We start from the raw sequence: 24412 nt of genomic DNA, 5'->3' as shown, positions 1-24412 counted from the left end.
TTATCTTTTGTTGTGTGACTTGTGTTCTGCTTTGTGTGTCTAGGAAGAAGCCAAGTTGATCACGTGGTGAAATGTCATTGAGTTTGAAATCCTTAACTTGCTTTATGACTGAATAAAGCTGACATTGAGGAAAGACGCAACTCGTGTGTGCAGCTTCATAGCCTGCTCATTACAGTTTGTTTTATACTTTTCTCTCCATGTGTGATTATCTCACAGTAATGGAAATTGTTAAAACCAAAAGAGGTAAAGAAACATGAAACTATTCTAGCCAAGGTGATGAGAAAAACAGCCCCATTTTCATGACGTATCTCCGTCTTTCTAGCTCAGCCACCATCTTAACAATTGCTAATCTAACTGCGGAATAGCTTATTCTTCCCAAACTGCTAGAGCTTAACCTAGTGTCATCTGACCACGAGAGGTTTTTTTCCTTCCCTGAGTGAGAAAAAATTGGCTTTATCTCTACACGTCTGTCCCTTGACGAGTGCGGCCCTTCCCACGGCCGTCGTATTTAACGGTTTAAATGCCGTGATTGGGCTGCCTAGTTTTAAATTCTTGGCTCCTAAGACCTCGTGAGGCGGGAAGGGAGGCGGTCAGGTGTCTCAGATGAACCCCGCCGCCGCGTGGATGAAAACGTTTGCACGTGGCTCGTACCCCTTGGCAAAGCCGCCGGCGCAGCCCCTTGGTGAGAGGTCGGTGGTCCGACCAGGGCCCGGCCTCCAGCTCCGAACACTAGCGGTCTCCTTCGCGCTCCTCTTCCTCCTTCTTCCGGTCAGGCTGGACGCGAGGAGGCCGGGCGAGGGCGGGCTTGTCTCTTGCGGGTTGCAGGCCGGGTGGCCCCCTGCTCCACTCGCCGCGCCGGGGGACCTCCCGGGCGTCCTCCGGCCGCCGGGAGCGCTGTGGGCCGCGGCGGGCCTGCTGGTAGACGCCGTGGCGGCCGCCGCCCGCCTGAAGGGAGCTGTTGGCGGGGCCCACGGCGTCCCCGCCCGAGATCGCGCCACCGACGCCATGGGTAAGGGGAGCGGACCGAGAGCGGACGCGGGGCTCTTGGTTGGAGGCTGAAGACCGAGGCCGGGAGAGGAAGACTGGTGGTGGTGGGCACCCAGGCCCCGGGTCGCAACTCCGGCCCGAACCCGGGTCTGGGGCTGGGCGGGGGCAGCCGGGGACTAGGGGGCGCCCGGGGTCGCCATGGCAACGCGCTGCCGCCCCCCGTTCCTTCTGGTTCCCGCCAGGGTTCTAGGGCCTAATGGCCGAGGGCTTGTGCTCTGACGGCTTCCTAGGGGCGAAGACACGGCTGGCTGGGGGGCCGCTCCCGGGTCGGTGGAACAGTCGGGGACGGGCGATGACTTTTCAGGTTTGGGGGTGGCGGAGGGAAGACGCGTCTCAGGTTTTGGCCTGGGTGCCCGACGCCGAGGGCGGGAGAGGTGCAGCGATGTCGCGCAGGACCCCGGGTGAGCCCTCCGCGGGGGTCCTGGGGCGCCCTGGACCTTTTCGGCAGCCTTGCTGCGGGGAGGAAGGGAGGCTGGGAGGGGGGCTCCAGGCCCGGGCGAGATGCAGGGACTGGCCCTTGGCCTTGTTGGGGCTGCGACCAGCGGGACATGTCTGCTAGCCCGGGCGGGGCGCGGCCGGCGTGTAAACGCTTCTGGGGCGAGGGTTCCCCCAGCACGGACCCGCCTCGGAGCAGCTGTAGATGCGCCCTTTGTCTCCTTGTCGCATCGCAAGTCACGGATCGTAATGGGCACTGTGAAAAATGAGGATTGGTACAGATTATGAAACATCAAGTGTCCCCCTCCCCTCCCGAAAAAAAGAGGGAATCATACCAAGCTGCAGATTTGAAGTCATGATGTGTGTGCAAATTTTTCACCGCCTAGCTTGGTCGTAGCGATGTGGCTGTTTGCATTTTTAGTTGATTAGGGTGCCGCGTCAGGCTTTGCCCTTAGGTATCAGTTCAGAACTCGAATACTAGATCATTGGGACCCCTGGACTTTTGTTCAGTGAAGGAAAACCAGACACTTGGTTCACTTGGACTAGTAACCTTGCCAGAGATTATGAAACGTTAAACGGAGTGCTTCATTTTTCTGCGCTTCATTTTGTCATCTGTGTTTGCTGAAAATATTCCTGCCAGTCACTGTGGGAAAGAAAAAAAAATAGCTTTTTGTGATTTGAAAATATCAGTTACAAATCATTTTTTTAAAAGTGCATCTATTAACTTAGTTTTTGACCGAATCAGCTGTGTGGAAGGGCAAGGAGCTTAAATGTGAAACAGGACTGCTTTTATTTCCTCTGGGAAAATAAAGGAGTTATGCAATACAGAATTACAGTTGCAATGAAAATACAAGATGGAAAGAGGGTTAAAATGAGTGAAAGAATCGAATGGCTTTTCCTGTATTCCCTAATTTTTGTGTTTTAACCCATTATGTTTATGGATGATATTGTAATCTTGGAATTGTAACCACCTTTTATTGCCAGTTTATTCTGAACATTTTTTTGCCTTGAGATTCATCCTTCGACCATGCCTGCTGTCCACCTTTTGCATGAGATCCTTAATATGTTGCTTTATTATTCCAATTTTATCTCCACAAAAACGTTATTAAAAAAAAATTTAAAAAACAGAACAAAAAAGCTTGTTCTCTCTGAAGACGTACCACAAAAGTAAAATAAATACTACAAAATAACCAAGTTACAAGATCTTGAGAATAATTCATAAACTTTGTCTGGGGTGGGTATGGTAGTGTTCTGTGGTACCTGTGAGAGAGAGATGAAGAGAAGTTACCTAGGGGTGTGGATTAGTTAGGGAGACTAATTTGTCAACCAAGGAAAAACAAACCATTGTTGTTTTTATAGGGGAATGAAAGGTTTTCTGTATTTTTCAATGTCATGTCTTGCAAATGATGTTGGACTCCTTTCTTGTGCTTTCAGCTACAAAAGACCCCACAGCTGTAGAGAGAGCAAACTTGTTAAACATGGCTAAATTGAGTATCAAAGGACTCATTGAATCTGCTCTAAGCTTTGGCCGCACTTTGGATTCTGACTATCCCCCCTTGCAGCAGTTCTTTGTTGTTATGGAACATTGTCTGAAACACGGTCTTAAAGGTATCATGAAATTTTAAAGAACTAATTAAGTTTAGAATCCCACCACTTCCATCTTAGACGTCTTTGAATTGTCGGGGCCCTAATTATTGTTACTTTACATTTAAAAATACTGGGTGGGTTGGCTTGGGGAGAGAAGAGCCTACTGCTTTGTTTTATAATCAGATGCCTTCACAAAATGCCTAGTTATTTTATTTTATTTTTATTTATATTTTATTTTAATTTATTATTTTATTTTTATTTTATTTTTTTTTTCTCAATGTACTCTGATTTCTATTTTCTAGGACAGTTGTAGAGTTATTTAAAAATTTTTAAGCTTAATGATTCCAATATGAAATCTTATTAGTAGTTTGAACCCTATTGAACAAATACATTAAAATAATTATTGAAATATAAACCTCCTTGGCCCCCTGGAATGTATCTAGAAAAATTGTCTTTTGGATTAGACTATTGTAGAAATGTAAGTTCTCCCTGGAAATGATGAAAATATTGATTATAATATAATAAATGATAATATTCTACATAGTTGACACTGATTTATTGTTACATGTAGAATTAGACTTCGGTATTTAATGTACATTGTATAATTGTTCTTTTACTTAGCATAAAAACAGTTGTTGGTAGTTTTGGATCAACTGTGCAGAGGGCTATGTAAGAGTTTATATTAAAGTGACTATTCTAAAGCTAAAAGAAGCTTGTTTCCTTGTGGATATACTAGGAACCTGGGTAATTGGGAAGGTCTAGAAGTTCTGACTAAGGTACATGGAATTAGGGGTAAATGTAAACAGCACAAAAGGAGATTTACATAAACATGGTTTTATTAAAATGTTCAAATTTTAATGAAATGTACTGCCAAAAGATCCTTGGCATCAAAATTTGAGAAACCCTATGTGATATTATTAAAATATTAATTTCTTTTTTATTTAAGAAGTTTTTAGATATAATTAACATATTAGTTTCAGGTACACAACATAATATTTTTATGTATGGCGAAATGATCGGCACAGGAAGTGTAGTTGATATCCATCACCATACATAGTTAAAAAATTTTGAGGGGGGCCACTTGGGTAGCTCAGTTGGTTAAGCCTCTGCCTTCTGCTCAGGTCATGGTCTCAGGTTCCTGGGATTGAGCCCTGCATCAGGCTCTCTGCTCGGCGGGGGGGCCTGCTTCTCCTCTCTCTCTGTCTGCCTCTCTGTCTACTTGTGATCTCTCTCTCTCTCTCTCTCTGTCAAATAAATAAAATCTTAAAAACAATTTTTTTCTTATGATGAACTTTTAAGATTTACTCTTAGTAACTCAAATATACAACAGTATTTTTTTTTTAATTTTTAAAGATTTATTTATTTATTTATTTGGCAGAGAGAGAGAGCGACAGACAGACAGACACAGAACACAAGCAGGGGGAGTAGGAGAGGGAGAAGCATGCTTCCTGCTGGGCGGGGGGCTGGGGGGGGGGGCTCGATGCGGGACTCGTGGGATCATGACCTGAGCCGAAGGCAGCTGCTTAACTTGACTGAGCCACCCAGGTGCCCCCATACAACAGTATTATCACCTGTAGTCCTCATGCTGTATATTACATCCTTACGACTTATTTTATAACTGGAAGTTTATACCTTTTGACCACCTTTATCCATTTCCTCTACCTGCATCCTTTGCCTCTGCTGACCATTAATCTGTTCTGTTTTTGTTTGGCTTTTGTTTTACTTTTTTAGATTCCACTATTTTTTTAATTGAAGACAAAGTAATTTTTTAAAAAATTATATAAATAGTAAAATCTCTTTTTGTACATGACTCAAACAAAATAGAAGCACCTAGAGGAAAAACCATATCCTTCATTCTCTTCCATTTATCTCCCTAAAGGGAATCCTTATCATTCTTCTGGCTCTTTTCTGTTTGGTTTTTTTTTCCTTTTGCTCTGCATAGAATTATGCTATAAGTATTATTATTTTGTGACTTTGTTTTTGTGTGTGTGTGTGGTTTTTTTTTTTAAGATTTTTTATTTATTTATTTGACAGAGATCACAAGTAGGCAGAGAGGCAGGCAGAGAGAGAGGAAGGGAAGCAGGCTCCTTGTAGAGCAGAGAGCCCGATGCGGGGGCTCAATCCCAGGACCCTGAGATCGTGACCTGAGCAGAAGGCAGCGGCTTAACTCACTGAGCCACCCAGTGCCCCTTGTGACCTTTTTTTTTTTTTTAAACAAAGATGATATGTGGTTTGGAGAGCTTTCCATTTACATAGAGTTCTTTATCACATTTTTATTTTTATTTATTTATTTAAAAGATTTTTATTTATTTGACAGAGAGACAGGACAAGTAAGTAGAGTGGCAGGCAGAGGGAGAGAGAGAAGCAGCTCTCCGCTGAGCAGGGAGCCTGATGTGGGGCTCCATCTCAGGACCATGGAATCAGGACCTGAGCCAAAGGCGGAGGCTCAACCACTGAGCCACCCAGGCGCCCCACATTTTTAATGGCTCTATAAAATTTCATAGTATATATATACCAAAACTTACTTAACTGCTCTCCTCTTAATGTACTCTTAGGTTGTTTCCTATTTTTTACTATTAAAATTGTGCTGTTAGAACATCTCTGTGTGTATGTGTTTGTATAGTTGTTCTTTGGGATAAGGTTCCTAGGAGTAGAATTCCTGGGTCAAAGGATATCTATGAAGGGTTTGTGGATTTATCAGACATCAGTGGATGTTAGTGTTTGTTTTCCCACATTTTTGCCCACTCTTGATATTACAGGTTTTTGCTTCTTTCAGTACATCAGAAACTCACCAGTCTAATCTGACAACCTTTAGCTTTTTTTTGGTTTTGTTTTAGTTTTAGTTTTTTAATTTTTAATTTTTTTAATTTTAATTTTTTTAACACCTTGAATTTTAATTTAATTTAATTTATTTTTTTTTTTAAGATTTTATTTATTTGTTTGATAGAGAGATAGAGAGCACAAGCAGGCAGAGCGGCAGGCCGAGGGAGAGAAAGAAGCAGGCTCTCCACTGAGCAAGGAGCCTAATGCAGGATTCGCGATCCCAGGATCCTGGGATCATGACCTGACCTGAAGGCAGCTGCTTAATGGACTGAGCCACCCAGGCATCCAAATTTTAATTTGCTTTTTGGAAAACTTTTAATCTTTGTTTTCTCTTGGGTTGCAGAAACGGAATTTGCTAAATGATGGCCAAATAAAGTTTAAGCTCTTCTCTGAATTTATTTCCTTTACTTCACAAAATACCATAGGGCATGTCCTAACAGTCCTATCATAGGCTTGTCTTAATGAATCCTTGTGAAGCTACTTTGTATTGATTGATCCCCCTCACCCACCCAGCAAAGAAAAATTGCCTGTCTTGGTGATTGTCCTTGGGTGGTACATATGATAGGGGCCCTTGATCTGCAGGAGATCTGGTCAATATTAAGAAAGAAATATATAGTGATTTATGGTATTATGTTGCCTGATTTTCAGAATAAAATAAGTCACAATTTTTCATATTAAAAATAACTTTTTATTTGTCCTTGATTTATTTAATTAACTGATAAAAATTAACCTGCTAGGGCTGCCAGCCTTTTTGTTTTGGTACTGATAAAGAATAAGGCCAGTTGTTTTTTTACTTTAATTACCTGCCTGCATATTTCTGATAAGGAAAAATAGCAGGATCCTGATGAACAGGTCCCTGATCAACAGTGCTGTGTAGTGATAAGAGAGGAAAGTCTCTGAGCAATTGTATTTTAAGTTAGAAATGTTGAAACTAAATATTTAAAAATAAATTATTACAGTTTTATATGTTGGAGTTGTATGCATTACATATACTTTTTTTTTCCAGTAAGAAAATCATTTTTGAGTTATAACAAAACTATCTGGGGCCCCTTGGAATTGGTGGAAAAGCTGTACCCGGAGGCAGAGGAAATAGGAGCCAGTGTCCGGGATTTACCTGGTCTTAAGTAAGTAAGCTTATTACTTGTTCATTTTTTTTTTTTAAGATTTTATTTATTTATTTGACAGACAGAGATCACAAGTAGGCATAGAGGAAGGCAGAGATGGGGGAAACAGGCTCCCTGCTGAGCAGAGAGCCTGCTGTGGGGCTTGATCCCAGGACCCTAGGATCATGACCTGAGCAGAAGGCAGAGGCTTTAACCCACTGAGCCACCCAGGCGCCCTTACTTGTTCATTTCTAACTGCAAAAGTGTATTTACTGTTCCTTAAAAGTACCTCACACTCTATTATCTTCTCTCAGCCTGAAGTAGTCTTCCTCCATTCTTTCCTAGTAGAATTCTGTTCTTTGTGGCTCAGTTAATATTTCCTTTATGAGATTTCTTAGTCCCTTCAGTAAGAATTAGCTGCTTTTTCTTTTATACCCTATAGCTATATTCACTCCTTCACTTCAATTCTACATTATATTGCAGGAAACTGCAGGTCCCTTTAAGATAGGATGTATCAATTATGCATTTCTGTTTCCTGAGTGTTAAGCTAGTTTGCAGTAGTAAGCTAGCTGGCAGCCGGTAACTCTTTGTTGAAGACTGGTTTAGACTAACTCCAGGGCAAAGGCTCAGGAGATTTGCATTCTCAGATAAGCCATTTATATATATGGGGCTTGTGCAAATTACTTTTCTTTCTCTGAAAATTGGGACCTATAGTGTCACCTGTCCGTTTCACTAGACAAATCTATACAAAATATTGTAAGAGCTGAATAAAGGTATAAGGTGTGGTTAAGGCTAAGTTCTTATGTTTTCCTTTAGTTTATCTTAATTCTTGTGAATGAGATGACCTTTTTTTTTTTTCCTTAGCATTTTCTGTCAGATTACCAGTTCGCTTTCTCTTAGCTTTATAATTGAGAGTTTTGCATTTTTTTTTTTTTTTGAAAGATTTTTTGTTTTGGTTATAGAGAGAGTGAGCAAGAGAAGAAGGGGAGGGGCAGAGGGAGAAGCAGACTTCCCCCCTGAGCAGGGAGCCTGATGACCACAGACTCCCAGGGAGCAGGGAGTCCTGATGACCACAGGACCCTGGGATCATGACCTGAGCTGAAGGCAAATGTTTAACTGAGCCACCCAGGTGCCTGAGGGTTTTACATGTTGTAAGGAATACCATCGGGTTTTCTGGCTGTTAACACAACATCCAAATATTTCCAGGTTGTATTTAATTGAATGATAAAAGTAAATGGCTACTAGTAAGCACTGTCTCAGGGTAATAAAATAATTGATTTACATGAATTATCTTATTTAGTCTTTACACCAGTCTTAGAGGGTAGAGATTATTATAATAATTGCATAGATGTAAAAAATAAAGGTCAGAGGAGTTAACAGTTAATCAGTGGCAGAGCCAGGATTCAAACCCAGTTTTTAAATTTTATTTTATTTATTATTATTATTTTTGTAAGTAATCTCTCCGCTTACTGTGGGGCTTAAACTCCTGATGCTGAGATCAAGAATTGCATGCTTGACTGAGTGAGCCAACCATGTTCCTTAAATCTAGTTTTTAGAGTTAAATATCAAGTGATATTCACGGTTGATGTTTCTTATAATAGTATATTGGGTGTAGTGATTTTTAGCAAAGATAGAAGAAAAAGGGAATTATAACTCTCAAAGAGAGAAATATAAGAAGGGACACCTGGCTGACTTGGTCAATGGAGCATGTGACTTTTTAATCTCTGAGTTGTGAGTTCAAGCCCCACATTGGGTGTAGAGATTATTTGAAAAATAAAACCTTAAATTCACAAATGACATATCAGATAAAGGGCTAGTATCCAAAATCTATAAAGAACTTATCAAACTCAATACCCAAAGAACAAAGAATCCAATCAAGAAATGGTCAGAAGACAGGAATAGACATTTCTGCAAAGACATCCAAATGGCCAACAGACACATGAAAAAATGTTCCACATCACTCAGCATCAGGGAAATACAATTAAAAACCACAGTGAGATACCACCTTATACCAGCCAGAATGGCTAAAATTAACAAGTCAGGAAATGACAGATTTTGATGGGGATGCAAAGAAAGGGGAACTCTCCTACACTGTTAGTGGGAATGCAAGCTGGTGCAGCCACTCTGGAAAACAGTATGGATGTTTCTCAAAAAGTTGAAAATAGAGCTACCCTCTGACCCAGCAATTGCACTACTGTGTATTTACCCTAAACATACAAATGTAGTGACCCGAAGGGGCACGTGCACCTGAATGTTTATAGCAGCAATGTCCACAATCGCCAAACTATGGAAAGAGCCTAGATGTCCATCAACAGATGAATGGATAAAGAAGAGGTGGTACACACACACACACACAGGAATACTATGCAGCCATCAAAAGAAATGAAATCTTGCCATTTGCAATGACCTGGGTGGAACTAGAGGGTATTATGCTGAGCAAAATGAGTCAATCAGAGAAAGACAATTCTCATATGATCTCACTGATATGAGGAATTTGAGAGTCAGGGCTGGAAGTTGTGAGGAGTAGGGAAGGGAAAAATGAAACAAGATGGGTTTGGAAGAGAGACAAATCACAAGAGACTCTTAATCTCAGGAAACAAACTGAGGGTTCCGGGGGGCAGGGGCAGGGAGGGATGGGGTGGCTGGGTTATAGACACTGGGGAGGGTATGTGCTGTGGTGAGTGCTGTGAATTGTGTAAGCCTGGCGATTCACAGACCTGTACCTCTGGGGCAAGTAATACATTATACTTTAATAAAAAATAAAAATCTTAAATAGAAATGTAAGATTTGGTCATTTTAATATGAAAAATACACGCTCATATTATTTTTAAAAAGCCTTACTCTTGTGGCGCCTGGGTGGCTCAGTGGGTTAAGCCTCTGCCTTTGGCTTAGGACATGATCTCAGGGTCCTGGGATCAAGCCCTGCATGGGGCTCTCTGCTCAGCAGGGAGCCTGCTACCCCCTTCTCTTTCTCTCTGCCTGCCTCTCTGCCTACTTGTGATCTGTTTGTCAAATAAATAAATAAAATCTTAAAAAATAAAAGGCTAACTCTTCAAAAGTTATGTTTTCTGACGAATGGTATTCATTCAACTGCTAAACCATAGAAGCTCAGTAGCTGTTAGTGAAGATTAACTTACCTCCCACACTACATGCCAAAACGTTCTTTGTATAAGAAAACATAAAAATGTGAATGATATCCTTCTCTTTGAAAAACCGTAAATATTTTGTAAAATCTGATTTTACTTTTACTAAATGATAGCACTTGGTTAAGAAGTATGGGATTGAGTTTTTTAAGGACAACCTCATAGAGAAACATTTGAAAAATAACACGCAGCCTGGTGATTTCTCTCTTTTTGATTACCAGCTCGGTGCCCTTCTAGCTTTATAATCTTTTTTAAAAATTTGTTATGATTTTTAAAATTCAGATATAATGTCACTTTTCGAAGGCATTATACTGCCTTATTTGATGCATTTTGCATATTCACATTTAAAAAAAAATTTTTTTTTTTTTTTTAAGTAACCTCCACTCCCAGTATGGATCTTGAACTCACAACCTGGAGAATAAAAACCACATGCTCTAATGATTGAGCCAGCCAGACCCCTCTTGTATATTCATCCTGAGATGGTTAAGCCCATTCAGTCAAAATATTTTTGTAGAGATAATCCTCGGTATTTAGAGTCATTTCTTCCAAGGCATAAAATGGTACTTCTATGTCCTGTATGTGCAAATTTACCTTAGAGACCAAAATAGCTCCCAGGGGTTGGTTTGCATGCTCAAGCAACTGGCTTAAAAAACTGTAGAAACAAACAAAAAAACCCCAAACACCTGTAGAAACAGACAGAACCATGGTGAATTGCAGTTTTCCTTTATTAATATGAACCTTGGCAGAGATAAAATATGTAATCTGTTACAATATATGGACTGGGCTTGTCTTTTTTTTTTAAGATTTTATTTATTTATTTATTTATTTATTTGACAGAGATCACAAGTAGACAGAGGCAGGCAGAGAGAGAAGGGGAAGCAGGCTCCCTGCTGAGCAGAGAGCCTGATGTGGGGCTCTATCCCAGGACCTTGGGATCTTGACCTGTGCTGAAAGCAGAGGCTTTAACCCACTGAGTCACCCAGGTGCCCCTGGACTGGGCCTGTCTTCTGACTAACTGGTTTTGCTTTTTAGGACCCCACTAGGTCGTGCAAGAGCATGGCTTCGATTAGCCCTCATGCAAAAAAAAATGGCTGATTACCTGCGTTGCTTAATTATTCAGAGGGATCTCTTAAGGTTAGTACCATTAAATCATATTCATTTCCATTTTAAAAATTTCATTTGTATCCTGTTTTCCAAAAAGAATTAAAGATGTAGTTTAGAAGCATACATAAAATACAATAAGATGGCATTAAAAGAACAACATGAGAGAGAAAATCATTTAGGGACATAATATAGATCATGAATTTGCTTAAAAACTGAATACCATAAGCTTTGCATTGACCAGTAGGAGAATAATTTATTTATATGTTATATTTCTTTCTTTTTTTTTTAATTTTTTATTTTTTATAAACATATATTTTTATCCCCAGGGGTACAGGTCTGTGAATCACCAGGTTTACACACTTCACAGCACTCACCAAAGCACATACCCTCCCCAATGTCCATAATCCCACCCCCCTTCTCCCAAACCCCCTCCCCCCAGCAACCCTCAGTTTGTTTTGTGAGATTAAGAGTCACTTATGGTTTGTCTCCCTCCCAATTCCATCTTGTTTCATTGATTCTTCTTCTACCCACTTAAGTCCCCATGTTGCATCACCACTTCCTCATATCAGGGAGATCATATGATAGTTGTCTTTCTCTGTTTGACTTATTTCGCTAAGCATGATACGCTCTAGTTCCATCCATGTTGTCGCAAATGGCAAGATTTCATTTCTTTTGATGGCTGCACAATATTCCATTGTGTATATATACCACATCTTCTTGATCCATTCATCTGTTGATGGACATCTAGGTTCTTTCCATAGTTTGGCTATTGTGGACATTGCTGCTATAAACATTCGGGTGCACGTGCCCCTTTGGATCACTACGTTTGTATCTTTAGGGTAAATACCCAGTAGTGCAATTGCTGGGTCATAGGGCAGTTCTATTTTCAACATTTTGAGGAACCTCCATGCTGTTTTCCAGAATGGCTGCACCAGCTTACATTCCCACCAACAGTGTAGGAGGGTTCCCCTTTCTCCGCATCCTCGCCAGCATCTGTCATTTCCTGACTTGTTGATTTTAGCCATTCTAACTGGTGTGAGGTGATATCGCATTGTGGTTTTGATTTGTATTTCCCTGATGCCGAGTGATATGGAGCACTTTTTCATGTGTCTGTTGGCCATCTGGATGTCTTCTTTGCAGACATGTCCTCTGCCCATTTCTTGATTGGATTATTTGTTCTTTGGGTGTTGAGTTTGCTAAGTTCTTTATAGATTCTAGACACTAGTCCTTTATCTGATATGTCGTTTGCAAATATCTTCTCCCATTCTGTCAGTTGTCTTTTGATTTTGTTAACTGTTTCCTTTGCTGTGCAAAAGCTTTTGATCTTGATGAAATCCCAATAGTTCATTTTTGTCCTTGATTCTCTTGCCTTTGGTGATGTTCCTAGGAAGATGTTGCTGTGGCTGAGGTCGAAGAGGTTGCTGCCTGTGTTCTCCTCAAGGATTTTGATGGATTCCTATATGTTATATTTCTAAACTCATTTTTTTTTTTTAAGATTTTATTTATTTGAATGAGAGAGAGAAAGAGAGACAGTGAGAGAGTGTAAAAGGGGAGAAGGTCTGAGGGAGAAGCAGACTCCATGGAGCTGGGAGCCCAATGCAGGACTTGATTCCGGGACTCTGGGATCATGACTTGAGCCGAAGGCCGTGGCTTAACCAACTGAGCCACCCAGGTGCCCTCTATGCTAGATTTATTTTTTTTTTCTAAATTACAGTTAATTTTACGAATTTTTCTGTTCTATGCAAATTTCTGTTGGGATTGGGGGCTTTAATTTGACAGGTTTCTTATTTTTTTTTTAAGAGGGAGATGGGGGAGCTGCTGAGGGAGAGAGAGAGAGAATCCTAAACAAACTGAGTGCCCAGGGCGGAGCTCGCATGGGTCTCAATTTCATGATCCTGAGATCATGATCTTAGTCAAAATCAACAGTTGGATGCTTAACCAACTGAGCCACCCAGGCTCCCCAACAGGTTTTAGAACCTGAATGTCTAAACTGTTGCTTTGGCTGTATTGTGGGCACTTTTTAAACTGTCAGTTTAAATTGAAGGCCAGTGAGTGCTGGCAGTTAAGTGTCAGAGTGAAGATGACTGGAAAACATTAATTTGTTAGTTGACATCATGCTGAAGTTGATGGGAAGTCGAGTTTATAAATAGTCTAGTCTATGCACTGATCTACAAATCTGCTCAATTACAAGAATAGCTCTCATCATAGGGACCATTCATTGATTACCTTTGAAGCTTTTTATTTAACACAGAATGGATTCATCCTTTTGAAAAATGTAAATGTAATACTGAGCATAGCTCTGATATAACCCTCATTGAAACTTTTGTTTTCAGTATTAACTTCTTGAATAAATTGTAAATAAATAGATATTATAAATAAATAGATAGGCAGATGTTTAAGACAGACTTTCTAAGTATGGTAATCAGGTGTTAGAGGAAGTGGCCCATAGCAGTCTCTCTGTTTGCCCTTGTTCTCTTGGAGTGCCTGTCTGATGTTCTGGAGAATCTGGTTATTATGACTGTGGTTGTACATCTTGGTTTTCCCATTGTTAAATGAGAATGACCATACATTAAGCACCAGCAGTTTCTCAGTAATATTTTGAAGCTCAATTAAAGTGACTAAACAGTACATGGGTCTTCTTGAGGAAGGCATGAGACAGTGATAATTAGTTCTATGAATACATAATTGTCAAGTCTTCTCTGTTTCTTTCCTAAGTCTCTTGTTTAAACATTTTTTAGAATGTAGATATCCATAAGTATCCTTAAGTGATGATTATTAAGAATACTTGGAATATACATATCAACTACACTGATTTGAACATGGGTTTTGGAATGTTTCATATATTCATTACCTACCTTAGTCTTCATCTCAAGATTCTTAATAAATCCTAGAATTAAAAAGTCAACTCTAATAAAAAGTTTTATAATCAAATCAGTAACAGTTACTGTGTCTTCTGAGAGTCCCAGATAGTCTAGGCCTCAGTGATGTCTCTTTTTCTTTTGATCTATATCTCTTTGCTTCTCTTCTCTTTTCTCTCAAAATTCCTTTTCCTCTTTCCTCTCCTTCAGTCCCATTCTTTTACTGTGTTTACATGGACATGAACATTTCAAAATGTTCGAGTTACTCATGTATAGAAAGGCTATTTTGAAGAGACCAAATTTGAATGGGTTCCATGTTTATATTATGGGGCTGAGATTTTAAAATTTGGTGCTTAAATTTTTATTTTAAGGTTTTTATTTTAATTCCCACAGTGAATTTTATGAGTATCATGCACTAATGATGGAAGAAGAAGGAGCAGTAATTGTTGGGCTGCTGGTTGGCCTGAATGTGATAGATGCTAACCTGTGTGTAAAGGGAGAAGATTTAGACTCACAAGTAAGTGAAAGTGACTTGTACCAAATGCAGAGTGTTTTTAGTTTGCCCTGTTCCTCTTGGATCCAGTTGTAAACAATGCTGTTAAACACTAAAGAAAAATTAAGAATGAAATTCAGTTGCATGTGAAATATACTTCTAATATTTTCCCCCTTTAACTAAAATTAACATGATTTACTTTAGGTTGGAGTGATTGATTTTTCCATGTATTTAAAGAATGAAGAAGATATTGGAAATAAAGAAAGGTATGTTTTGTAAGTTATTTCTCATGTTGTATTTTTTATGCAGCTCTTTACAAATCACCATGAGGTCCATCTATTGATAATGTAGTTTTCTGGGTCTTTTTGCTTGTTTTTTTTTTTTTTGGGCAGTGTAGTTTTTATTTCCTTATTTTGTGTGTAGTTCCTGCTTTGTTTAATTTCGCTTCCATATACAAGTTCTACAAAGCAAAAATCTTTGTTTTAGACTCACAAATGTTTTGTTTTACTTGTTTTATTTCGCTTACATATACAAGTTTTATAAAACAAATCACACAGAAGGAGGTGGCTTTAGTATGGCTTGTGGTCAGACTTGTAGTTCCTAAGATCCATTTTAATTGCTGGGTTTTTTTTTTACGATGCGGGGCTCGATCCCAGAATCCCAAGACCCTGACCTAAGCTGAAGGGAGATGTTTAACCCACTGAGGCACCCTGGTGCCCCAAGAATTCTTAAATATACTTTTTAATGGTTTTACTTGCTAATATTAGACTTAACAAAGGTTATATAATTAGTACACAGCCTACTGCTACATTATTAAAAAGATGCTTGAATTTTATTCTAAAGGCAAGATAGTATTTTTTGTCATTATGGCAATTTTAGGTGATGTAGACATTTTTTTGGTCAGCCAGTAAACACCTTTCCATCTGACGCAAAGCTTCCTTTCCCCCTCTTTAGGAATGTTCAAATTGCTGCCATATTAGACCAGAAGAATTATGTTGAAGAATTAAATAGACAACTGAAGTAAGTATTATGGATACTTGGATATTTTTGACTATTGTTTTAGAGGTTTTCTTCACCATTTTCAGGTTTGCTTTGTCCTGTTCCTACCAACATCTTTGAGAAAGTGTTGAGGGAGTAGAGAATGGAGTTTAAGAATACAGAGAATTATTGGAGATAATTCATTTCCAAAAAAGGAGAGCAGACTTTATATTTTATATTTTAAGATTTTTTTTTTTATCTGAGAGAGAGAGAGTAGAGAGAGCGCAAGCATGGGGAAATAGCAGAAAGAGAAGCAGACTCCCTGCTGAGCAGGAAGCCTGATGTGGGTCTTGACTCTGGGGTCATAACCTGGGCAGAAGGTAGCCTCTTAACTGACTGAGCCACCCAGGTATCCTAAGAGTCAGATTTTCAAATAGAACATTTGGAGAACTTAAAAACAGAATTTCTGGGGAGGGGTCAAAAAGATAAAGACGGGGGGCGCCTGGGTGGCTCAGTGGGTTAAAGCCTCTGCCTTCGGCTCAGGTCATGATCCCAGGGTCCTGGGATCGAGCTCCGAATCGGGCTCTCTGCTCAGCAAGGAGCCTGCTTCCTCCTCTCTCTCTGCCTGTCTCTCTGCCTCCTTGTGATCTCTGTCTGTCAAATAAATAAATAAAATCTTTAAAAAAAAAAAAAGATAAAGACGAATTTCAAGCTTATCTCTTTATCCTTGAGAAGAACAGACTAGGTAGGGTGGAAGTTTATGTCATTTTCATAGTTCACAGATTCATTTTTCCTACTTCAGAGAGCTTCATATGTAAATGTGGCTGTCGCCTCCCATGGTGGGAGTTTTTGCCTTATCGTGTCAACTGGCATTGAAGCTGTCAGTGAATACTTGGAAGAATTTCTGAGATCTATGTCTAAAATAGTACGTGCAGCTCTAATAGAAATAAAATGTGAGTCATATAGATAATGTAAAATTTTTAGTAGACACATTAAAAAGGTAAAAAACATGAAATTAATTTAAAAATACATTTTATTCAACCCAGTATACCCAAAATCTTATCATTTCAACATTAATCAATATAAAAATTGTTCATGAGGTATTTTGTGTTCTTTCTTTGTATTGTCTTCATAATCCAATGTATATTTTACAGTTATAGTACGTTTTGGACTAGATAGCACAGGTATAGTGAATAATATTTGCTACATAGTTAGAAATGGACTGTTCCATTAATTAAAATAAATAATTAGCAAAAATGGCTATCTCTGAGTGATGGGATTATGGATAATTTCTCTTTTATTCTATGTACTTCTCTGATTTTCTAAGTTTAATTCAATAGTCAGAAATACAATTAAACACTTTCCATTTTAGAGAAACTAAGAAGCTGTAACTCTTGCTTTCTCTGAACTTGGAGAGATAGGAACTATGTTGTGTCATTGTCTTTTTTTTAAAAGTGGAGTTTTAATAAAAGATATCATAGGAAATATATGTGTATCTATGTGTATTTTATAATTTGTAATTCTGAGATTATATTTCCAAATGCAACTTAGTATTGCTTATTTACTTACTGTTAAAGCTTTATTCACTTTTGGCAACAGGTAATATATTCACATAGTTTAAACTTCAAAACTTCAATAGGAACATGAAAAAAAAATCCTCCCTCTTCCCTGATCCAACCATCTGGTTTCCCTCTTTGGGAATAATTAATAGGTTCTTGTGTATGCCTCCAGAGATATTTCATACAAATAGACAAGAATATATATATATTTTCTTGAAGTTCTCACCTTCCCGTCGGTTTTTTTTACATAATTTTTATACTCTTCTGTAGTTCACTGTTTTACTCAACAGTTTATCTTAGAATCTGTTCAGTTTGGTTCAAGAAGTTTTCTCATTCTCTTTTAAATTATGCGTATTAACTCATTTATAGCAGTACTAGTGACTTACTTTTGTACATTCTACGAATTTAAAAATGTTTCATTGTTTTTCCAGTTGGAATGTTTTTGTATACTTAGAGTATTTTAAAAAATATAGAAAACAGATGAAGAAAAAATTGGAACTCACATATTAGCCCTCATTCAAAGAAAACTCTTGAGGGTTTATTTTCAAAAGTACTTTTTTGATTAATGTTTTATTGATTCTCACATAAAGGCAGGACAGATATTATTGTCTGATTTAAAGACAAGGAAACTGAAGCTCAGAAAGGTCTTAAAGCTTTCAAGGTGACACAGAAAGTAGAAAAGCAGGGACTCTTAACTTTGGTCCTCTGTCTCTTAGTCCCACATCTGTTAATGTCTCACCATCCAGATACCCTCTTGCTGTTTGTGAAAAGCTCAAGTTGTTTCCCTAAGAATGATTGTATTTAAAAATGATTTAATATGAATGAAAAAATATGTTTCTTGTTTCACCTGTTAAACTAAAATGCCAATATTTATTTCTGAAGCTGGCATAAAATTTGTTTAAATCTATTAAATTGTAATGTAAAGAGCATATTGTGTTATTAAAGCTTGAGATGGTAGAAACAAGGCCTTGAAAAACAAATAAAACATACAGTAATGTCCAGTCTCAGAGATGCCGAGTGAAGTGTGTGCATTTTTGATAGCTGTGTACTTCTGGTGACTGTACAGTTTGAAATACAATTTTTTTTAAGATTTATAAAAATGAAGAAAAAAATACACAGTAATGTCCAGTCTTGATCAGTTTAAGTAACTATGCAAAAAACCAGGTTGTTCATTTGGCTTAACCTGACTTTTAACTATATCTTTGAAAGTCAGGGTGTTTGCTTAGCTGCAGGCTGACCGGGTACCCGATGGGAATTTCATATTCACATTGTCCCAAACTATGGTGACTTTAGAGGCTTTAAGTGATTATGAAAGTGGCGGGTGGAAACCGAATGGGGCTTGTGTTGAAGACCGCTGTAAATGCTAATTAAGCCACTTAATTATAGAGTGGATATTTAAAGTTCATCCTTTAAAAGATAATTTTAAATTAAATTTTAACAATATTTGGTAGTGTTTGTGTGGATTCCATTCCTAAGTATTACAATTTAAATGTAAGAAGGACCCTAAGAAGACTGCAAAAAATAGTGAACAGCAAAAAGCTTCAGTCTTTTTTGTTTTCCTAGCCAAATTTGGTTATTCAACTTAATGAAATTGCCCACACTCAAAAATTCAGGGTAGTTGGTGCCTGTTAGGTACCATGGTAAGTCCAAGATAACATACCTTTTCTGACTTTTGTGAATTTGTGTGATTTGAATGAGTTTTTTCTTTGTTAATTTCAGCAGCACAGTCAGCAGTCTCCATTCAAGAGTTGACTCATTAGAAAAGTCAAATACTAAGCTGATTGAAGAGGTATTGTAACCCGGCCGTGGATAATTGCCTGACACAGACCGAGTATTTGTGATCCTTTTCCATTTTAAGTATGAATTCGCTAAGTATGTGTGTGCATACACACATTTCCATCATGATGATGGGATGCTTGCAATGTACTTATAATTGATGATTGTAAGTCTAGAAAAACCTCATTTTCTCAGGTAAAGTCTCAGGTAAATCTGTGAATTGTGTGAAATACTCCCAGAAATGAGCCCCACAGATGATACTTACAGAAGCTCTTCTGTAAATAAGCTGTGATACTCTTTAAAATCTGGGTGACCTCTAGTTAGATAGTGAATAACCTATAGTTAGAAATTCCCATTAAAATGATACTGTTCGTCTTGTTCCACTATTCGATTACTTTTCTTTACCAGCAGCACTGTATGATCATGGCCATCCTTCTCCACACAACCACAGATCAACCTCATCTCGAGTGCTCTGGTTTCTTGCATTGTCAGAGCGGCTATCTAGTGGTCCCAGACCAGAAATTGATCTCCGTAATACTGTCTGTAAAGTTGCTTTAGATAAGTTTTTTTTTTTTTTTGTTTTTTTTTTTTAATCTTATCAAGCCACAGAGTTACTGCTTTCTGTTTTCAGAATTATTTAGGCTAGAGGAATAAATCTGTCACGAGTGCTCTAAACCCTAGTTTCTGTGTTAATTAAAATTCTTATTTCTTTTGGAACTGGCCTAATTTTTTCAAACCAGGGAGCACATCATTATTTGCATGATGGCAGATGCATCTTTATTTTGATAGTTTGGGACCATTTGATAGTGTTTCTGTTTTGTTTTGTTTTTTAAAGATTTTATTTATTTGACACAGAGAAAGAGAGATCACAAGTAGAGAGGCAGGTGGAGAGAGAGGGGGGAAGCAGACTCCCTGCTGAGCAGAGAGCCTGATGCGGGGCTCCATCCCAGGATTCTGAGATTGTGACCTGAGCCAAAGGCAGAGGCTTAACCTACTGAGCCACCCAGGCGCCCTCTGTTTTGTTTTTTATTTTTATTTTTATTTTTATTTTTTTTTAAAGATTTTATTTATTTATTTGACAGAGATCACAAGTAGGCAGAGAGGCAGGCAGAGAGTGAGAGGGAGAAGCAGGCTCCCCGATGAGCAGAGAGCCTGATGCGGGGCTCGATACCAGGACCCTGAGATCATGGCAGAGGCTTAACCCACTGAGCCACCCAACACCGTTGTTTTGTTTTTTAATCATGATAAGTGTATTCTTTAATCCCCGTCACCTATTTCATCCATCCCCCACCCATTTCCCCTCTGGTGACCATAAGTTTACAGTTAAGAATCTGTTTCTTGGTTTCTCTCTCTTTTTTTTTGTCCTTTACTCATTTTTTTTTTTAAAGATTTTATTTATTCACAAGAGGGAGGCCGAGGGAGAGGCAGGCTCCCCATGGAGCGGAGAGCCTGGTGTGGTGCCGGATCTCATGACCCTGGGATCATGACCTGAGCTGAAGGCAGGTGCTCAACTGACTGAGCCACCCAGGCACCTCTGCTCATTTGTTTCTTAAATTCCACATATGAGTGAGATCATACTGTATTTGTCTTTCTCAGACTAACTTACTTCACCTAGCAGTAAACTCTGTAGCACTATACATGTAGTTCCAAATGGCAAGATTTCATTCTTTTTCATTGCTGAATAACATTCCATCCACATGCCTCATCTTCTTTATCCATTTATTTATCGATAAATGCTTGGGCCACTGCCATAGTCTGGCTGTTGTAAATAATGCTGCAGTAGACAGGGATGCATGTGTCTCTTTGAATTAGTGCTTTTGTATTTTGGGTTAAATACAGTAGTGCAATTACTGGATTGCAGGGTAGTTCTATTTTTAATTTATTGAGGAAACTCTATACTGTTTTCCACAGTGATTGCACCAGATTGTATTTCCACCAATAGTGCACTGAGGGTTCCTTTCCCCTACACACATCCTCGCCAATACCTGTTGTTTCTTGTGCTTTTGATTTTCGCTATTGTGATGGGTGGTCTTTCATTGTAGTTCTAACTTGCATTTCCCTAATGATGAGCGATATTGAGCATCTTGTCATGTGTCTGTTGGTCATTGGGACCATTAGAGCTGCTCTCAAGTTTGTGCTTCTTTTTGGCCCTAGGTGCACTGCGAAGTTCAAGTTATATCCCTGATGAAATGTTCAGAAACTCATTTACAAGCCAACATTGGGGGTGGTGCTTGCTTTCCTTTCTTAGAATCCCTCTTTTCACTATAGGCCTCAGAACCAGGCCACTTGGTTTAATTCTGATGGTGAGAAATGTCTCATAGTTGTAATGTTCCCTCTGTGTTCTCTATTTCAGAGGGTGTTCCAATTTGATTATCATGAAGGTCTGTATCACATGTGTGATGATACACAGCCTTCTTACAGATCTTTTTATCCTTATACAGGACTTTACAGTCTTACTGTTTCATGACACTTTGTATTCAGAACATATTTAAATCAGATATGCATGATATGTTTTAACATATATTTTGACTAATAAGAGGAAATGCTTAAAAAAAGAGGAAATGCTAGAAATAAGAGCTCAGTTTTTTTTTTTTTATTAGTATCTTAGGATAATAGCAGTTTTTTTTATGAAAGCTTCTGTAGATGTGAGACATTTGACTAGTTTAAGCTTTTATATTCTATTGTTTATAGCAATGAACATAACCAAACATAAAACAAGTATAAGTAAAGATGTTTAAAATCTTTTTTCTTGTCCCTGTTTCATAATCTTTAGTTAGCAATAGCAAAAAATAATATCATTAAACTCCAAGAAGAAAATCATCAATTACGAAGTGAAAATAAATTGATTTTAATGAAAACACAGCAGCACCTGGAGGTACGTATGGACTAATTGCAAACAGACTGTCTTGTGTCAGAAATTGCCGCTTTTGGGAACTTTTGCATATACTGGATATTTATTTCTGTGCTGTATTGATAGTAGTGATTATACAGTAAAAGGCTTGTTGTTTTCTTCCTAGGTTACCAAAGTGGATGTGGAAACTGAGCTTCAGACATATAAGCATTCTCGGCAGGGGCTGGATGAAATGTACAACGAAGCCAGAAGGCAGCTTCGAGATGAATCTCAGTTAAGACAGGTAGTTCACATTAGCAAAATAATCATCATCATCATAATTTACCTTTAAGCATCACTTAAAATCTTTTTAAAAAAATTCTTTTAAGACTTTTTTTTTAATGTGATAGAGACAGAGTGAGAGAGCACAAGTTGGGTGAGGTTCAGAGGAAGAAGCAGACTCTCTGCTGAGGAGGGAGCCCTATGTGGACCTTGATCCCAGGACTCTGGGATCATGACCTGAGCCAAAGCAGACACTTAAGCTGACTGAGCCACCCAGGCACCCCTTAAAATCTCTTTTTCAGCCTTATCTTTCTTGCTGCGGGATAGAAATCTCACTCCCTTACAACCCCTTCAAATTCTTTACGTTCTCATTTTATCAAGTGTTTTTAAAGTGGTTTTAAACTCTGAAATGAATGATTGTGACCAGCATTAGAAAACCAAAATTGAATAGAATGATAGATTCAAATAGGACTAAAATGATATTAAAAATTTTTTTTAAAGATTTTATTTATTTGAGAGAGAGTGAAAGCGAGAGGTCACAGAGGAGGGAGAGGGAGAAACAGACTTGCCACTGAGCAGAGAGCCTGACGAGGGGCTTGGTCTCAGGACCCTGAGATCATGACCTGAACTGAAGGCAGACGGTCAACTGACTGAGCCCCTCAGGCGCTCCAGATCATATTTAAAGTTAACTTATTTTGGGGTTACCTGGCTGGCTCAGTTGGTAGAGCACACAACTCTTGATCTTGGGGTAATTTCCAGCCCCATGTTGGGCATAGAAGTTACTTCTAAAAAAATGGATGGGGTACCTGGGTGACTCAGTCGGTTGAGCGTCAGACTCTTGATTTTAGGGCAGGTTGTGATCTCAGGGTGGAGAAGGAGCCCTGCAATGAGCTGTGTGCTCAGTGCAGAGTCTGCTTGGGATTCTCTCTCTCCCTCTCCCTGACCCCTTCCCAGCTTATCCTCGCTCGCTCGCTTTCTCTTGCTCTGAAATAAATTAATAAATAAAATCTTTTAAAAAATGAACGAATTTTTTAATTCAAATTGATCTAATGCCTACAGCAAAATGGGTTATAACATAAATACCTGTGTAATCACCACCCAGATCAAGAAGAGACTTTCCATCTTGCCAGCCTTTCCATCCCTTTTTCTGTTTGTTTTTAATATTAGGAAACTTCTTTTTGTTTTGATGTAAAAAATTAATTTAGTTCTATTTAAATTCAATTGAGGGGCTCCTGGGTGGCTCAGTAGTTAAGTATTTGCCTTCGGCTCAGGTCCTGATCCCAGAGTCCTGGGATCAAGCCCCGCATTGGGCTCCCTGCTTGGCAGTCAGCCTGCTTCTCCTCCTCCTTCTCCCCCTCCCCCTGGTTATGTTCCCTCTCTCGCTGTGTCTCTCTCTGTCATATAAAATCTTTTTTAAAAAAATTTCACTTGAACATGTAGTTTATTATTTGTTTCAGAGGTAGAGGTCAGTGATTCATCAGGAGTATATAACACCCAGTGCTCAGCACATCACATGTCCCCCTTCATGCCCATCATCAGGTCACCTCATCGCCCCACCCCCAATGTAAAATTCTTTAAGAGAAGAAATTAAAACTGTGAAGTGGGGTTTTTGAGTTATCTTTGGCCTTCACTTGTATGGACTACTTTATTTTTGTGTGTGTGTGTGTGTGTTTTAAGTTTTATTTATTTAGGTAGTATCTATACCAGTGTGGGGGCTAGAGCTCATGACCCCAAGATCAAGAGTTGTGTGTTCTTCCAACTGAGCCAGCAAGGCACCCCCAGACTACTTTATTTCTTTGATTAAGGAAAATTAATCCTGACGTTTTGAGGCATAAAAATATTTAATTTTTTGAAAAAATTTATTTATTTGACAGAGATCATAAGTAGGCAGAGAGGCAGGCAGAGAGTGAGAGGGGGAGCCACCCAGGTGCCCCTAATTTTTGAACCAGTAGAATAGTGATAATTAACAGTATCTAGAAAATGCTTTTATTTTCACAAAATACACAGTTGAACGTATTTAGTGTTTTATTGTTATACGACCTGGTTGATTCCCTCTAGTGGGGCTTAAACCTCAAAGAGTAGTCTATGTATCTTTTAAAAAAATTTTTAAATTAATAAACTTTATTTTTTCAAGTAGGTTCATAGCAAAATTGCGTGGAACTTTATTTTTTTTTAAGAGTGGTCTACGGGCTTTAAAAAAAAAAGGAGGGGCGCCTGGGTGGCTCAGTGGGTTAAAGCCTCTGCTTTTGGTTCAGGTCATGATCTTGGGGTCCTGGGATCAAGCCCCACATCAGGCTCTCTGCTCAGCCAGAGCCTGCTTTCCTTCCTCTCTCTCTGCCAGCCTCTCTGCCTACTTGTGATCTCTGTCAAATAAATAAATAAAATCTTTAAAAA

General features: G+C 38.9%; 1 protein-coding gene across 2 annotated transcripts in view; it reads left to right on the top strand.

Moving 5' to 3' along the window:
* The first annotated feature begins 532 nt into the window (after window positions 1-532).
* Window positions 533-24412, top strand: part of LOC132016313 (RUN and FYVE domain-containing protein 2-like) — a 30113-nt gene continuing 6233 nt past the window's right edge. The window contains exons 1-10 of one of the 2 annotated variants that reach the window (XM_059397544.1): window positions 533-1009; window positions 2917-3090; window positions 6899-7016; window positions 11171-11272; window positions 14494-14617; window positions 14798-14859; window positions 15548-15613; window positions 18850-18919; window positions 21680-21781; window positions 21924-22040. In XM_059397544.1, coding sequence (XP_059253527.1) covers window positions 604-1009; window positions 2917-3090; window positions 6899-7016; window positions 11171-11272; window positions 14494-14617; window positions 14798-14859; window positions 15548-15613; window positions 18850-18919; window positions 21680-21781; window positions 21924-22040 — 1341 coding nt within the window. In that variant the 5' untranslated portion in view covers window positions 533-603. The remainder of the gene's footprint in view (window positions 1010-2916; window positions 3091-6898; window positions 7017-11170; window positions 11273-14493; window positions 14618-14797; window positions 14860-15547; window positions 15614-18849; window positions 18920-21679; window positions 21782-21923; window positions 22041-24412) is intronic. The other variant, XM_059397545.1, reaches the window with a different exon arrangement.

Source organism: Mustela nigripes, chromosome 4, assembly GCF_022355385.1.
Source record: "Mustela nigripes isolate SB6536 chromosome 4, MUSNIG.SB6536, whole genome shotgun sequence".
NCBI lineage: Eukaryota > Metazoa > Chordata > Mammalia > Carnivora > Mustelidae > Mustela > Mustela nigripes.
This window is presented reverse-complemented; position numbering and strand designations above follow the sequence as displayed.